This window comes from Nicotiana tabacum, chromosome 14 (genome assembly GCF_000715075.1).
Source record: "Nicotiana tabacum cultivar K326 chromosome 14, ASM71507v2, whole genome shotgun sequence".
Taxonomy (NCBI): Eukaryota; Viridiplantae; Streptophyta; class Magnoliopsida; order Solanales; family Solanaceae; genus Nicotiana; species Nicotiana tabacum.
The window spans coordinates 35,868,246-35,885,208 of NC_134093.1; the positions used below are offsets into that span (position 1 = coordinate 35,868,246).

At 40.7% G+C, this 16,963-nt stretch overlaps 1 protein-coding gene across 1 annotated transcript in view; it reads right to left on the reverse strand.

The window, feature by feature from the left end:
• LOC142168886 (uncharacterized) overlaps positions 1 to 16,274 on the reverse strand; it is a 30,432-nt gene extending 14,158 nt beyond the window's left edge. Inside the window, exons 1-5 of the mRNA XM_075230055.1 lie at positions 16,224 to 16,274; positions 15,013 to 15,087; positions 14,298 to 14,621; positions 13,878 to 13,964; positions 13,558 to 13,789 (exon numbers count right to left, since the gene is read on the reverse strand). Coding sequence (XP_075086156.1) covers positions 13,558 to 13,789; positions 13,878 to 13,964; positions 14,298 to 14,621; positions 15,013 to 15,087; positions 16,224 to 16,274 — 769 coding nt within the window. The remainder of the gene's footprint in view (positions 1 to 13,557; positions 13,790 to 13,877; positions 13,965 to 14,297; positions 14,622 to 15,012; positions 15,088 to 16,223) is intronic.
• Positions 16,275 to 16,963: the final 689 nt, after the last annotated feature.

Genomic DNA, 16,963 nt, shown 5'->3' on the forward strand with positions numbered 1-16,963 from the left:
TTGTTTTGTATTATAGTTAGGCCTTTTGAGCCTGTGATCCTATTTTCTTTGGCAACCACACTACAAGCCTGACCCCTTTATTTGAATTGACTATCTGATTGAACTATTTACCTCTCTTGAGCACTTGATATATTTTTATGCTTGTTAAAAGCTAAGTGGAGGTGTGGTTGGGGTCTTGAGTGGAACTATAAAAAAGGACAAAGATGCACTATTTGAAAAAAATTTATGAGAGCCACTTATATGGAATTGAAAAGAAAGAGAAAGAAAAATAATGTTGGTGTTTGTATATATTATAAAGAAAATTATTCCTTGCTAGTGGTAAATCTTGCTTTGTCTGTGCTTAAAGAAATTGGGAGCTTCGTGTTAATATGAAGTGAAGGTTGGGGTTTGGTTCAACATAAGTGTGGGGCTTGAAGTTGTGAACTTGTATGTATTAAAGTGCTCAGGGAGATGTAGCAACTATTTTTCAAATTGTATCCTACCTGTCCCGCAGCCACATAATGCATAATTTAATTTTTTTAAAATTTAAATTCAAAAAGAAACTAATTATTACCTAACCTAACTAACTTTGTCATAAATTACCAAGTGAGATATTGTGAGGCTGCCGCTTGGCTTAATGTGGAGGCTTTTTCTTCTTCTTTTAATAATATATAGATATAGATTATGTGATGCAATTATAAATTTATTACCTATTTGTAGGTAATTTTCACAAATTAGATTTGATAACTGTTTTAAAGATTCGGGAATTAATAGCCTATAAGAAAGAAATTATATATGATTATTTGTAAGAAGAGAATTGATAATCCAAAAAGGATATAGATAATTTGCTTTAGTATGAATATAAAAGAAAATAATTTGAAAAGCTACAAGACATTACACAAAGAATAAATCAAAAAAAAGAAAAGTCAATAAAGAATTTGGAAAGTTACAATATGATTCATGTTTATGATATCTTTAAATTAAAAAGAATGCTAAAAACTAGAAACAAAAAATGAAAAGAAAAATCTTAAATCAGTAAGGAATAATTTGAATAATATAAATTTATAGTAAGGATAGTTTTGTCTTGAATAAATTAATTTTGTACTTCTGCTTATGCTTCTTGGAAGAAGCTAGAAGTTTGTGTTTCTTCCCAAAAGCCGAAAAACTGCTTGTGCTGCTCGCTAAAATTACTTCTCCGTCTTGGCCAAACAACTTAATTTTTTTAAAAAATATATTTTTAGGGAAAAAAGTACTTTTGGCCTCCCAGAAGCTTGGCCAAACAGGATCTAACATTCGTGAGTTCTGACTTGGGCCAACCTGAAAACTCTGGTCATACACTAGCCCCCATGATACCTGGTCAATTGCCTACAGGACTGCTGCTCACTACCACTCTGAGATCCCCTGTAACTACTATCTAATCTACCCTTCTTTTTCTGCCCGCTATCTCTATCCTGATCAAGCTGACGCTACTTCTAACCTTCCACTAATATCTGGGCGAAGGCATGAATTTTGGAGATATCCATCTCCGAGTTCAAGGATGCTATAGTGCAACCTTTCACCAAATTCGACTCTAAACTACATACAAACCGGTGAACTCTATCCCTCATTGAGGCCACTATTGTCGGGGCATACCTGGATAATGAGTCAAACCTAAGAGTATAATCTCGTACGCTCATATTCCCCTGCCTAATGGCCAAACAATGCTCAACTCTAGACTATCAGATCTCCAATGGCAAGTAATGATCTAAAGAGGCCTTAGTGAACTCCTCCCATACTTCTAAAGGTGCATTCCGACCTCGTGATTGCTCCCAAGCATCGTACAAGAAAATAACTACATCCCCAAGCCTATAAGGTGTTAACTCTACCGCCCATGTCCCTATAACATGCATTACTCTAAGGGTCATCTAGAGCTCGTCGATAAATTTCAATGGATCCTCTTGTGGGTCTGAGCCTGCAAATTCTAGCAAATTGAAGTTAATGAACTCTTGTACCCTCGAACTAGTTGATCTATCTCGAAGTCCAACATTTGGAGGTGCCCCCATTTTCCGCTATGGGTGTTATCCGAGTCAACAATTATACTACATCCCTCATATCTTGCTCAGATGAACCAGATGGTGGTGTTTGTGGTACTGGAGCTCTTCTAGTACTGATGGGGTCAGGGATACCTGAGAGGGTGTCTCATCGTGGGCTTCTTTCTAGCCCTCATCTACTAGTGGCATACTACTAGTCCCCTCACATGCCGTTGCATCTATCAAATGATTAACTGTTCCCTTTTTACTTATAGGCATCTCTGTAAACAGATAATAAAGCACGAGTTAACCTTAGACTCCTATGACTCAACTCTATGGCTCGATCTGGAGATGAAATAAAGATATCAGACCTTAAATAATATGTAGCCTCCCGATTATAAGTGTGGTTCACAACATATCTAAAGGTAGGACCCTAATAGACACGATTTTGTAGATTCCCTAGGACGCAAACCTCGCTTTGATACCATGTTTGTAACGTCCCAAATCCTAAGGAGGCGCGACTGGCACTTGGTTCCTAACTTGACTAAACATAGTAACCTGTAAATCATGTACAACAAAATATATACAAACATCTAGGCCGACAAGGCCATAACGTATGACATCAGCTCATAACCAACCCAAAATGATATGCATATAAGGGCCGACAAGGCCATCATATAAACTAGTACGACTGACCACAAGTACATCTGCATCTAAAAAATACTCTAAGAGTATCTGACATAAGTAACATGGTCGGCACAGGACCCCGACTTACCCATAAAGCTTATATAGATAACCACAACAAAAGTCCTATAGACTTGGCTGCACTCCGGTTGATATAGATTCTTACCAATCAACTATTGAACTCTAAACTGCTTACTGTAAAGGTTGGTCAGTCTATCTATCTGAACCAACAACATGAAACATAGTGCCCCCAGCAAAGGAACGTCAGTACGAAAGAATATACGAAATATGTAAGGCAACTAGATAATCAAATGTAATTGCAGAACTCAAATGAAGGAATACTGAAGGAAACAACTGAACATATATCTCAAGTAACAAGGAAACCTGGAAGGCATATACTCTACTCTTACCAACCCAGATACGTCTTTGTCACGACCCAAAATCCTAAACTATCGTGATGGCGCCTATCGTGGTACTAGCCAAACCGACATTTCCAAATAACTCCAACACTTTTAACAGAAAATAAATTAAAGCAGTTTAAACAATAAAATTTCTCATAAACGGGATAGAAACCCAAAACACAACGCGGAAATTCCCAACCATCGGGGTGTCACAGATTACATGAGCATCTATACATCACAAGTCTGGAAAATACTGTCTATAATAGTCCGAAACTAAATACAATAAGTGAAAGAAAAAGGAAGGAGAAACAAGGTCTGCGAAAATGCCGAGCTTCCTCGAGATCTCCGAAGGGTCAACTGCGCAGTGAATAAACACCCACCATGTCCGGAAATACCTGGATCTCAATCCGAGCAAATCGCTACTCGAATATATCCTTTCCTTGCGAAACGGCCTCCTAATTCCTCGAATCTCAAGAATCCGCTCGAAAATCCTCTCAAGAATCGCCCAAACTTATGCTTGAAATGATGCTAAAATTGCGAACCCTTGTTTTAATAATCTGCCCAGCACTTCCGCTTCTGCGGCGTCGCAGAAGCGACATCACCCATGCATCTGTGGCCAAATATGCTCCTGCGATCCCTCACTCCACTTCTGCGGACTCGCTTCTTCGAGCATCCAAGCTACTTCTGCGGTCCCAGCTCACCTGCCCACTTCCGCTTCTACGGTCCTCCTGCCACATCTGCGGTCATGTAGATGTGGGTTTCCCCACCGTACCTGTGCACCTTCCGCTCCTGCGCACCTCTCACCGCACTTGCGACCACGCAGGTGCAAAAAATTTTTCGCACCTGCGACCACCTGCTCACACCCCTCCAAAATTTGCATCTGTGCAACTCTGCCCGCACCTGCGATCAAAGCTCCGCAGGTGCGATTACACCAGTAGACCCCAACTTCAGCAACTTCTCAAGTTCAACTCTTGATCCGTTAACCATTTGGAATCAACCCAAGGCCCCCGGGACCTCAATCAATTGTACCAACAACTCTTAAAACCCCATACAAACTTAGTCGAGCCCTCAAATCACATCAAAACAACTTTAAAACATGAATCGCACCTCAATTCAAGCAAAATAAAAATAAGGAAAATTCAACTTCTACAAACGGCACCGATACCTATCAAAACACGTCCAATTGACCCCAAATGTTGCACACAAGTCACATTTGACATTACAGACCTATTCCAACTTCCGGAATCAGAATATGATCCCGATATCAAAAAAGTTCACTCCCGGTCAAGCTTTCAAAAAATTCCAACTTTCGCCATTTCAAGCCTAATTCCACTCCAGACCTCCAAATCACAATCCAGACACGCTCCGAAGTCCAAAATCACCCAACGGAGCTAACAGAACCATCGAAACTCCATCCAGGAGTCGTTTACTCATAGATCAACATCCAGCCAATCATTTCAACTTAAGCTTTCAACCTTTAGACTAAGTGTCTTATTTCATTCTGAAATCACTACGGACCCGAACTGACTACCCCAGCAAGTCACATAATAGCTATAAAGTAGAAATGGGCAGTAAATGGGGGAACGGGGCTACAACTCTCAAAATAATCGACCGGGTCGTTACATCCTCCCCATATTAAATAAATGTTTGTCCTCGAACGGGTCTAGAAATGTACCTAGAGTCTCAAATAGGTGTGGATATCTGCTCTGCATCTCCCGTTTAGTCTCCTAAGTAGCCTTCTCAACTGGCTAACCTCTCCACTGTACCTTCACTGAAGCTATGTCTTTTTACCTCAACTTTCGAACCTGCCGATCCAAAATAGAGACCGGCTCCACATCATAAGTCAAATCACCGTCCAACTGAATCGTTCTGAAATCCAAAACATGAGACGGATCACCGACATACTTCCGGAGCATAGAAACATGAAACACTAGATGCACACTCGACAAACTAGGTGGCAAGGTAAGCTTTTAAGCCACCTCCCCAATCCTATGAAGTACCTCAAACGACCCAATATACCGAGAGCTCATCTTGCCCTTCTTCCAGATCCTCATAACACCCTTCATGAACGAAACCTTGAGTAGGACCTTCTCCCCAACCATGTAAGCAACATCCCGGACCTTCCTGTCGGCATAACTCTTCTGTCTAGACTGCGCCGTACGGAGCCGATCCTGAATCAATTTAACCTTGTCCAGAGCATCCTGAACCGAGTCAGTACCCAATAGACTAGCCTCGCTCGACTCAAACCAACCCACCAGAGATCTACACCGTCTCCTATACAAATCCTCATACGGAGCCATCTGAATGCTCAACTGGTAGCTGCTGTTGTATTCAAACTCTGCAAGTGCCAGAAACTGATCCCAAGAACCCCCAAAATCAATGACACAAGCGCGTAGCATGTCCTCCAATATTTGAATAGTGCGCTCGGCTCAACCTGGGTACCCAACTCTCTCTGCACGGCTCTCCAAAACTACGATGTAAATTGCATGTCCCGATCTGAAATAATAGACACTGGCACGCCGTGAAGGCGGACAATCTCGCGGATGTAAATCTCAGCCAACTACTCCGGAGTATAAGTAGTCCCAACTAGTATGAAGTGCACGAACTTGGTCAGCCGATCCACAATCACCCAAATAGCAACGAACTTACTCGAAGTCCGTGGGAGCCCAACTACAAAATCCATGGTGATCTACTCCCATTTCCACTCTAGAATCTCTAACCTCTGAAGCACTCCTCCCGGTCTCTGATGCTCATACTTCACCTGCTGAAAGTTGAGGCACCGAGCTACAAACCCCACTATATCCTTCTTCTTCCTTCTCTACCAATAATTCTGTCTCGATTCCTTATACATCTTCGCGTCACCCGGATGAATGGAATACTGCGAATCGTGGGCCTCCTCAAGAATCAACTCACGTAGCCCATCCACATTAGGCACATATATCCGACCTTGCATCCTCAATACCCCATCATCTCCAACAGTAACATGCTTGACATCATCGTGATGCACCGTGTCCTTAAGGACAAGCAAATGGGGATCATCATACTGGCGCTCTCTGATGTGATCATATAATGAAGACCGAGAAACCACACAAGCTAGAACCTGACAGGGCTCCGAGACATCTAATCTCATGAACTAGTTGGCCAAGGCCTGAACATCAACTGCAAAAGGTCTCTCACCAACATGAATGAATGCAAGACTACCCATACTCACCGCCTTTCTACTCAAGGCATCGGCCACCACGTTGGTCTTCCCGGGATGATACAGAATAGTGATATCATAGTCCTTTAGTAGTTCCAACCATCTCAGTTGCCTCAAATTTAGATCCTTCTGTTTGAACAAATGTTGGAGACTCCGATGATCTGTAAACACCTCACAAAACACATCGTAGAGATAATGCCTCTAAATCTTCAATGCATGAACGATGGCAGCTAACTCCAAATCATGAACATGGTAGTTCTTCTCATGGGGATTCAACTGACGCGAAGCATAAGCGATCACTCTACCTTTCTGCATCAAAGAACAACCAATACCGATCCGAGAAGCATCAAAATACACTGTATAAGAGCCTGCAGCTGAAGGTAAAACTAGAATTGGAGTTGTGGTCAAGGCGGTCTTGAGCTTCTGAAAGATCTCCTCACACTTATCTGTCCACCTGAAAATAGCATCCTTTTGGGTCAATTTGGTCAAAGGCGATGCAATAGACAAGAAGCCCTCCATGAAATGACGATAATAACTGGCTAAGCCAAGAAAGCTCCAAATCTTCGTAGCTGAGGACAGTCTGGGCCAACTCTGAACCGCCTCTATCTTCTTCGGATCCACCTGAATCCCCTCGCTAGACACCACATGCCCCTAAGAACGCCATCGATTTAAGCCAAAACTCATATTTGGAGAACTTAGCATAAAGCTTCTCCTCCCTAAACCGCTGCAACACAATCCTCAAATGCTGGGCATGCCCCCCTGTCTACGAGAGTACATCAGGATGTCATCAATGAACATTATGACAAACGAGTCAAGATAAGGCTTAAAAATACTGTTCAGCAGATGCATGAATGCTACTGAGGCGTTGGTCAGCCCAAAAGACATCACAAGGAACTCATAATAACCATAACGGGTCCTGAAGGCCGTCTTAAGAATATCCGAGTCCCGAATATTCAACTGGTGATACCCAGACCTCAAGTCAATCTTAGAGAACACCCGAGCTCCCTGAAGCTGGTCAAATAGATCATCAATGCGTGGCAAAGGATACTTATTCTTGATTGTAACTTTGTTTAACTGCCTATAATCAATGCACATCCGCATAGTACCATCCTTCCTCTTCACAAACAGAACCGGTGCACCCCAAGGCGACACACTAGGGATAATAAACCCCTTATCAAAAAGTTCCTGAAGCTGATCCTTAAATTCCTTCAACTCAGTTGGTGCCATACGATACAGTGAAATAGAAATGGGCTAAGATCCCGACACCAGGTCAATACCAAAGTCAATATCCCTATCAGGCGGCATGCCCGGAAAGTCTGAAGGAAACACGTCCGGAAAATCTCGCACCACCGAAATAGAATCAATGGTAGGGGTATCAGTACCAACATCCCTCACAAAGGCCAAATAAGATAAACAACCCTTGCCAACCATCCGTTGGGCCTTCAAATATGAAATCACTCTGCCGGCAACATAGTCTAGAGACCCTCTCCACTCGATCATTGGCAACCCCGACATCGCTAGCTTCACGGTCTTAGTGTGACAATCCAGAACAATATGACAAGGAGACAACCAATCCATACCCAAGATCACGTCAAAATCAACCATACTAAGCATCAAGAGATCAACTCTAGTCACCAATTCCCCAATAGTCACCACACACGACCGATATACGCGGTCCATAACAATAGTATCGCCTAATGGCGTAGATATATGAGTAGATGAAACTAAGGACTCACGGGGCATATCAAGATAATGAGAAAAATACGATGATACATACGAATAAGTGGAACCAGGGTCAAATAATATGGAGGCATCCCTGTGGCATAATGAGACAATACCTGTGATCACTGCATCTGAAGCAACAATATATGGTATGGCAGGAATAGCATAGAATCGGGCCTGACCGCTACCTGATCGGCCTCCCCCTCTAGGGTGAACCCTAGCTGACTGAGCCCCACCCCGAGTTGGCTGGGCGGGTGGTGAAGTAACTGGTGCTGAAGTTGTAGCCTGACTCCTCTACTGAGCTGGACCTCCCAAAAAGTGGGCACACTGCCTCCTGATATGACCAAGCTCCCCACACTCGTAGCAACCCCGATCTGACTATGGTGGTGGGGACTGGGATGGGCCTCAAGAACCAGAATAACCGCTAGAAGCACTCGGTGCAGACGAACCCTGAACTGATGGTGCACGAGATGAACTCTGAGCTGGAAGGGCACTGCGAGATGACTGACCCTGATGAGAACTGTATGAACCATGGATGGATGCTGCACCACGGTGAACTGGGCAAGCCGTTTAAGCGTGACTATACGGACGACCCCTGTCATGGTAGAACTGACCCCCAAAAGGAGCACCACTGAAACCTCCCAAGCTACGAGGCCTCTTGGCATCCCTCTATCCGTGCTCCTGACTGTGGACCATCTCTATCTGCCGAGAAATGTCAACCACCTCGTCAAAAATAGCACTAGACACCCTCTCCCGAGTCATAATCAATCGCAGATGATATGTGAGGCCATCAATGAACCTCCTAATCCTCTCCTTATCAGTGGAAATCAGCCAAACTGCGTGACGAGCCAACTCAGAAAACCTCATCTTGTACTGCGTCACAGACATGCCCTCCTGTCATAACTGTTCAAACTATCTGCGTAGCTCCTCCCTGCGAGACTGCAACACGAACTTCTCCAAGAAGAGAATGGACAACTCCTAGCATATAAGTAGTGCTGCACCGACCGGCATGCGCCTCTCATAAGCCTCACACCATCTGAAGGCTGCCCTAGTTAACTGAAAAGTAGTGAACGAGACCCCATTGGTCTCCAAAATACCAGTCGTGCGAAGCATCAATTGGCACTTATCCAAGAAACTATGGGTATCCTCTGACTCAGAATCGCTAAATGATGGAGGTTGAAGCGTCCCAAATCTCTCAAGTCTCCTCTGCTCATCATCAGCCATAACGGGGACAACCAGGGCATGAGCAGCTGCAACCGGCTGGGCTGGTAGTACCCCCGGTGTCTAAAGTCTCTGCATCACCTGATCTGGAGTACGGGTAGCTGAGGTATTATTACCTTCCCCGACTTGGGAAGTAGATGGTGCGGCCAGAGCCAAAAACACCTCAGCAAGGCCAGTGTAAACAGTCAATATCTGGGCCAAAGCATCCTGAAGGCCTGGAATCACAATGGGCACAGCTGGTGCCTGAGCTAGCCCCACTGGCTCAGCTATATCTAGAACCTACTCCTGTGCTAGAGCAACTGGTTGATCTACAAGTGCTGCTCTAGCTACTGTACGAGCTGCACCTCTGCCCCTACCGCGACTTCGGCCTCTCGTGGCCCTAGCTGGTGGTACTGGTGGTTGTTCGTCCTGCCCGGTAGCACGTGTCCTTACCATATGTGAGAGAATAGAATACATAAGTTTAGTTATCGGAATCAAGAAATCCGCACAACAAGAATACAAGAATATGAAGTTTCCTAAGGGTTTGACAGCCTCTCGAAGATAACTATAAACGTCTCCGTACCGATCCGCAAGACTCTACTAAACCTGCTCATGACTCGTGAGACCTATGTAACCTAGGCTCTGATACCAACTTGTCACGACCCAAAATCCTAAACTGTCGTGATGGCGCCTATCGTGGTACTAGGTAAGCTGACATTTCCAAATAACTCCAACACTTTTAACAAAAAATGAATTAAAGCAGTTTAAACAATAAAATTTCTCATAAACGGGATAGAAACCCAAAACACAATGCGAAAATTCCCAACCATCAGGGTGTCACAGAGTACATGAGCATCTATATATCGCAAGTCTAGAAAACACTATCTATAAAAGTCCGAAACTAAATACAATAAGCGAAAGGAAAAGGAAGGAGAAACAAGGTCTCCGAAAATGCCGAGCAGCTACCTCGAGATCTCCGAAGGGTCAAATGTGCAGTGAATCAACACCCACCATATCCGGAAACACCTGGATCTCAATCTGAGAAAATATCTACTCCAATATACCATTGTCTCGCGAAACGACCTCCGAATGCCTCGAATCTCAAGAATCCCCTCGAAAATCCTCTCAAGAATCGCCATAACCCGTGCTTGAAATGTTTGAAATGAGGCCAAAATCTAGAACCCTTGTTTTAATATCTGCCCAGCACTTCCGATTCCGCGGGAACTTAATCGCTTCTGCGGCATCGCAGAAGCGACATCACCCATGTATTTGCAGCCAAATCCGCTCCTACGGTCCCTCACTCCAATTCTGCGAGCATCTAAGCCGGTTCTGTGGTCCCAGCTCATTTGCCCACTTTCGCTTCTGCGGTCCTCCTACTACATCTGCGGTCACGCAAATGCCGGATTCCCTATAGCACCTGTACACCTTCCGCTCTTGTGCACCTCTCACCGAATTTGCGGTCACGCAGGTATGGGAAATCCTTCGCACCTGCGACCACCCCTCCAACCTTCGCATCTGCGCAACTCAGCCCACACTTATGAGCACGCACCTGCGATCAAAGCTCCGCAGGTGTGATTACACCAGCAGACCCCAATTTCAGCAACTTCTCAAGTTTAACTTTTGATCTGGTAACCATCCGAAATCAACCCTAGACCCCCGGAACCTCAACCAAATGTACCAACAAGTCTTAAAACACCATAAAAACTTAGTCGAGCCCTTAAATCACATCAACCAACTTTAAAAACATGAATCATACCCCAATTCAAGTCTATTAAAACTAAGGAAAATTCAACTTCTACAAACGACGCCGAAACCTATCAAAACACATCCGATTGACCCCAACCTTTGCACAAAATTCACATTTGATATTACGGACCTATTCTAACTTTTGGAATCAGAATCTGACCCCGATATCAAAAAAGTCCACTCCCAGTCAAACTTTCCAAAAATTCCAACTTTTGCCATTTCAAGCCTTATTCCACTACGGACCTCCAAATCATAATCCGGATATGTTCCTAAGTCCAAAATCACCTAACGGAGCTAATTGAACCATCGAAACTCCATCCCAGAGCCGTTTACTCATAGATCAACATCTGGTCAATCATTTCAACTTAAGCTTTCAACCTTGAGACTAAGTATCTCATTTCATTGTGAAATTATTCCGGACCCAAACCGACTACCCCGATAAGTCACATAACAGCTATAAAGTAGAAAATGGACAGTAAATGAGGAAACGGGGCTACAACTCTCAAAATGATCGGCCAGATCATTACAGTCTTGTTTTCTCGTAATCTTGTTACTCTGGCCCTTGGGAGTAATACACAAACCAACAAACACATCATCTAAATCTCTAGTATGCAAGTTGTGTAATCACATAACAACTACTATGCTATATCACAATAGGATCTCGTACGTATGTGCTAGCTACTAGATTAGTGAATCTGTTCTTTCTCGACTATCGAGATGATCTCTCTTGGACTAGCGAGTCCGTAACTACTAGGTTATCAAACCCATATCTTCCAAGCTAGCACACATGTAACTACAAGGCCACTGGACCTATTCATAATGTCTATCATAACATACAACAAATACAAATCAAGTAAAGTTCTCATGTCAATTCTAGCTAACATTCGTTGAGTTACGAAAGTCTTTTTGAGGGTGCCGATATGGATAATATATACTTTCTGGGAGAAGAAAAAGACTATCAATAATCATATGAAACTCATCTTATTGGGTCAGTACCAAACAGAATATTCATGGAATCACCGAACACCCGAATAGAGCATCTATGAGGTTCTACTTATCAAAATCATACTAGGAAGGAAACTTGTTCGGAATCCATGCTAAAGAAAGAAAGGAATAGCCTTAACCTACATTTGAAACCGATCATTCAATGATGACAATAGAAACAGCTTCTTCCCAACTATTCTACTACAAATAAAATAATAGTAGTATCAATAAGAGAAACATATCAACTAGCTAATGAGCGATCAACTCGTTCTACGATAAATCAGACAACATATCTCTTGTTTTTACAATTCCTCAAGTTTAGAAAAATAACAACAACAACCACAACCAGCAACCATATGTACATCTCCTCAAAAGTAACAAGAACATCCCCAAAATGCCCTATAAAGAACCCTTAACTCAACTACAACATTCAACCACTAACCTGTATCGTTTAAGCACATCTAAAGCTCAAACTAAGTTATACACATGAAGGATAAGAATATATTACCCTAAACAACAACATCCATCCCTTATACACCATGCTTTAACCCGAAGAAATCGCCAGCTCAACAACAACAAGCAAAACTAAGGTATACGAGTACTACGATCTTTCCGAAGGAAGAATTACCTCAAAACCTTGGTAGGATTTGCTTGAATGATAGGGAGATTCTTTGGGAGCATTTAGGGAGATTAAGGTTCAATTTTGGATGAAAAATAATGTGAGGAAAGGGCTGCACTATTTTATAACATCAAAAATAATCTCCACCGCCTATGTGCGTCCAAATATAGCTATATGCGCAGTTCCGCTAAAACGCATATATCTTCCCACCCTAACGTTGTATCGACAGACAGTTTAATAATTTGAAAACTAGACTCATTGACCTTCAATTTTTGGATAGATCACCCCATAAATCCAAGTTTAATGAGAGAAATGCTCAGTGACATTATACCCAAATTTTAGTAAACTTATGAACGTAACTTGCGATAACTTTGCTGACTTTTGTTTTACAAGTTGCTTGACTTCAACACTTAACATAAGACTATTATACAATTAAAATACCTCATAACATGTTCTTTTTATCATGTTAAGAACTTCTGGTATTATCCCAAAAGTACAAGTTATAACATCGGCCAGTACTTCCAATGTACAATCTGTAAGTCACTCCATAAGTTAGAAATTTCATGAAAATTCACTCTCTTTGATTCATTTAACCTCTAACCCTTCTGATAATTTACTAAATATAGTCATAATTACTTATAAACTTTGGAATATCCTACCTCTCCGAGCTTACAGTGACTAACTCATGACATAGCTTAACGTATGAAAAATGCAGGGTGTAACATCAAATATGACATCTCTATTGACAAAAGGTTTGTTAGTTTTCACATTGAGAAGCCTATAACCTTTTGTCACATCACTATAACCAAGAAATATGCATTTTTGACTCTTTTAATTAAGTTTTGTTCTTTTTTCAGTGGTATATGAGCATAATAAATACACCCAAATTTTTTGAATGGCTTACAAAAGGTTTTATTCTACTCCAAGCTTCAACCGGTATCTTATCCTTCAATGCCTTTGTCGGACACCTATTGAGAATATAAACTGTTGTATATATTGTTTCTGTCCAAAAACCTTTTGGCAGCCCTTTCTCATTCATCATTATTCTGGCCATTTCAATAATGGTTATGTTTTTTCTTTCAAATATACCATTTTGTTCAGGATTGTACCGTGCTTTAAGTTGCTTCCCAATGCCTTTAATTCTGCAATGTTCTTCGAATTCTCGACTTATGTATTCACCTCTTCTATCACTGCAAATGGTTTTAATGTTGCAGCCTTTTTGCTTCTCAACAAAAGCTTTAAATCTCTTGAAAGTAGCAAATATTTTTAATTTTTCTTTCAAGAAATAAACCCAAGCCATTCTTAAATAATCATCAATAAAAATTATAAAGTACCTTTGGCTTCCCAAGGATGCAGTCTTCATTGGTAAGCAAATGTTTGTATGGATTAGTTCCAATGATGCACTTGCTCTCCAACACTTCCTTTTTAGAAAAGACTTTCTATGTTGCTTTCTCATAATACAACTTTTACATGGATCCACCTCAGTATGTATTTCAGGAAGACCTTATACCATGCCTTTTTGTTAGAGAAACTTTAAGACATAAAAATTCAAGTGACAAAACTTTTTGTGCCAAAGCCACCACCTCAGTATGTATTTCAGGAAGACATTGTACCATGCCTTTTTGTTAGAGGAGCTTTAAACCATAAAAATTCAAGTGACAACTTTTATGCCAAATCCATGAATCATTTACAATTTTACTTTTAAATGCATTATAATGAAGTTGTAAAAGAAAGTTTCTATTTATCATCTTTACTTTAACAATGACTTGATTTGGCTCATTTTTGTCATAAATTTTACAAAGACCATTCCTAAACAAAAGAGAATTACCATTTTTCATGAGCTGCCCATTAATAAGAAAATTTGGTCCCGAGCCAGGAACATAAAGAACATCATGAATTTCCTTACTGCTCATTTTTGTATTGATTGAATTTATACCTTTATCTTTAGCGTCAAGTAACGCTCCACTTCGCATTCTCACTTTAGAAGTGGGTTTGGGATTAATTGAGATGAAAACCTTCTTGTCTCCACATATGTAATTGGTACCAGTGTTGTAAACATGCCATTCATCACTTTTTTTCTGAAGCATCAGATTGAGAAGCATAAAAAAGGTTTTCTTCTTTATCTTCTACTTTTTCTACGCAAACGTTGGCTTGCTCTTATTGGTTGTGCTTGCAAATCTTCTTTATGTGGTAAAGCATTTTACAAAAGTTACGTTGGAGTTTGCCTTTGTGCTAATATTTTTCTATATTATGGTTAGTATTTTTTTTAAATTTTACAAAATAGACTAGTATTCTTTACACATTTTCTGTATCCTTCTTGGTGAAGTCATCACGACCCTGCTTATTTTTTGGATTATACTTCTTCTTTTGTTGATTCTTTGAGAATTCTTAAAAAATTTCATTGGTTCTGGACTGGAAAGCTGTCTCTTCAGGTTGATTCTCACGAAAAGTTTTTTGCTTCTTATGTACATGAAATGATCCAACTAGCTCTCTGACAAAAAGCTTAGAAAGATCTTTCGTCTCTTCAGTTATAGCAATAATATGCTAATATGTTTTGTAACACTAATTAAAAAAAATTCACAACTTGTTGGTTGAAAATTTCATAGACGTGATTTTTCATTTCATTAACAATATTCATGACTCTTGTGTAATGTTCATCTATTTTTTTCAGATTCTATCATCTTCAAATTTTGAAACTATCTTCTAAGAGTTTGAAGATTGATATTGCATATATTTTCATCACTATATACCTTAGCTTCTAGAGACTCTCAAACTTGCTTTGCAGTATCACATTTGGCAATTTTAACAAAAAATACTCTCGAGACTCCCATTTTAATTTTGCTCAAAGCTTTTGCATCTTGACGACAATTAGCCTCAATATGTTACATTGCTACTATTGATAGGTAATCATTGTCTTCTGGCTCTTCATAATCATTTGCAATAATTGTCCACAAGCCTTCAACTTTTAGATAAGTTCTCATTCTAATCTTCTAGTATTCAAAGTCATTTCCATCTAAAAATGGAGTAAAAATAACTGTAGAATCAACACCTTCTTTTTTTTTTTTTAATCAAATATACTGTTAGGTTATTAACCTAGTAGCCGTTATACATAATAAGTCCCAAAATGGGTCAAAATTACACAAGTTCAAATAAAAAAAAATAATGAAACAAAGAAAGCCAATGGTTATTGCTACCAAATACAATGTAGCAGTAGCATAATGATAACTGTAAAGTATGCATCTACTAATTTGAAACATCCAATTGTTGCCGACGACCATAAATTCATACACCAATTACAAATAATTCCTTGTAGCTTTGTCAATTTGGGGCTGAAGAATTCCAGCATCATTGTTGATACAGTAAACATAAATTTGAGATTTCTTTGTTTGAGTTCCAGCTTGTAGTTGTAAATTTTGACCCACCAACCAGTCAAGGATAATTGAATCACTGGAAAATGACTCATCGACAGACAGTCACTGAACTGGCATAAGTTGTCCTGTGCACCCATTGATAGGTGATACTTATGTCCGATGTTTTGGCAGCAACACAGGATTAGTAGAAACTAATAGATACTGAGATAGAATTGTATCTTCCCATTTGGCGATGCAGCAACCACAGATTGAGCATTATGTAATGCTAATACCACTGAGTGTTGAAATATCCCCATACATAAAGGATACAGTGATAAGGAATCCACTATAGTAAGCCTCTTCAGTAAAGTCTTTTTCCATTTCACACCAGCATAGTAAGGTGTTCTGTTGTGACAGTGCAGCTTGATATTTTATGTGGAATGATGATGTTTTATTGTGTCGCAATAACACATTTGCAGTTACATTGCAGATGACTCAATAAGATGGGCATATTTCTGGAACCTTCGCAGTTGTGATGATGAAACCATAACTTGTAGCAAATACTGCCTGTGAGCCAACATGTGAGGTTTGGTAGAAAGGGATCCAGCTACTGGATTGTTAGTACTGGTTATACCAGTCCAAGCATATGCTCTAATAGTCCAAATATATCCCTGATTCCTGCAAAATGTAGCAAACAAGTTAGGAGAAAAAAACTCTACTCCCAGATTCTTGTGTGTTCTGAAAGTAGTGAAGAAAATTGGGTTGTGAGTGAGGTAGAAGTGTTGTGGATGTTGTTTTCTTGGTATAATCAAACCACCCCCAGAATGAGCCTGATGCAATGCTAATGTCACTGGGGAGTTGTAAGATTGTACCCAACCATGTAGAGCATCCCAAGCCACAGCATAAAGAGTCAAGCAGTACAAGTATTGTTTGGTTGCCCTATTGAAGGAAAAGAGGTTGCATCTCAAGCTGAAGTTGTATCTGATGTAGTCATAGCAACAAGGAAGAAGTAAAATCCAAAAGACATTGCTATATGTTTGTGCACAATCAGCTATACCCAACCATAAGAT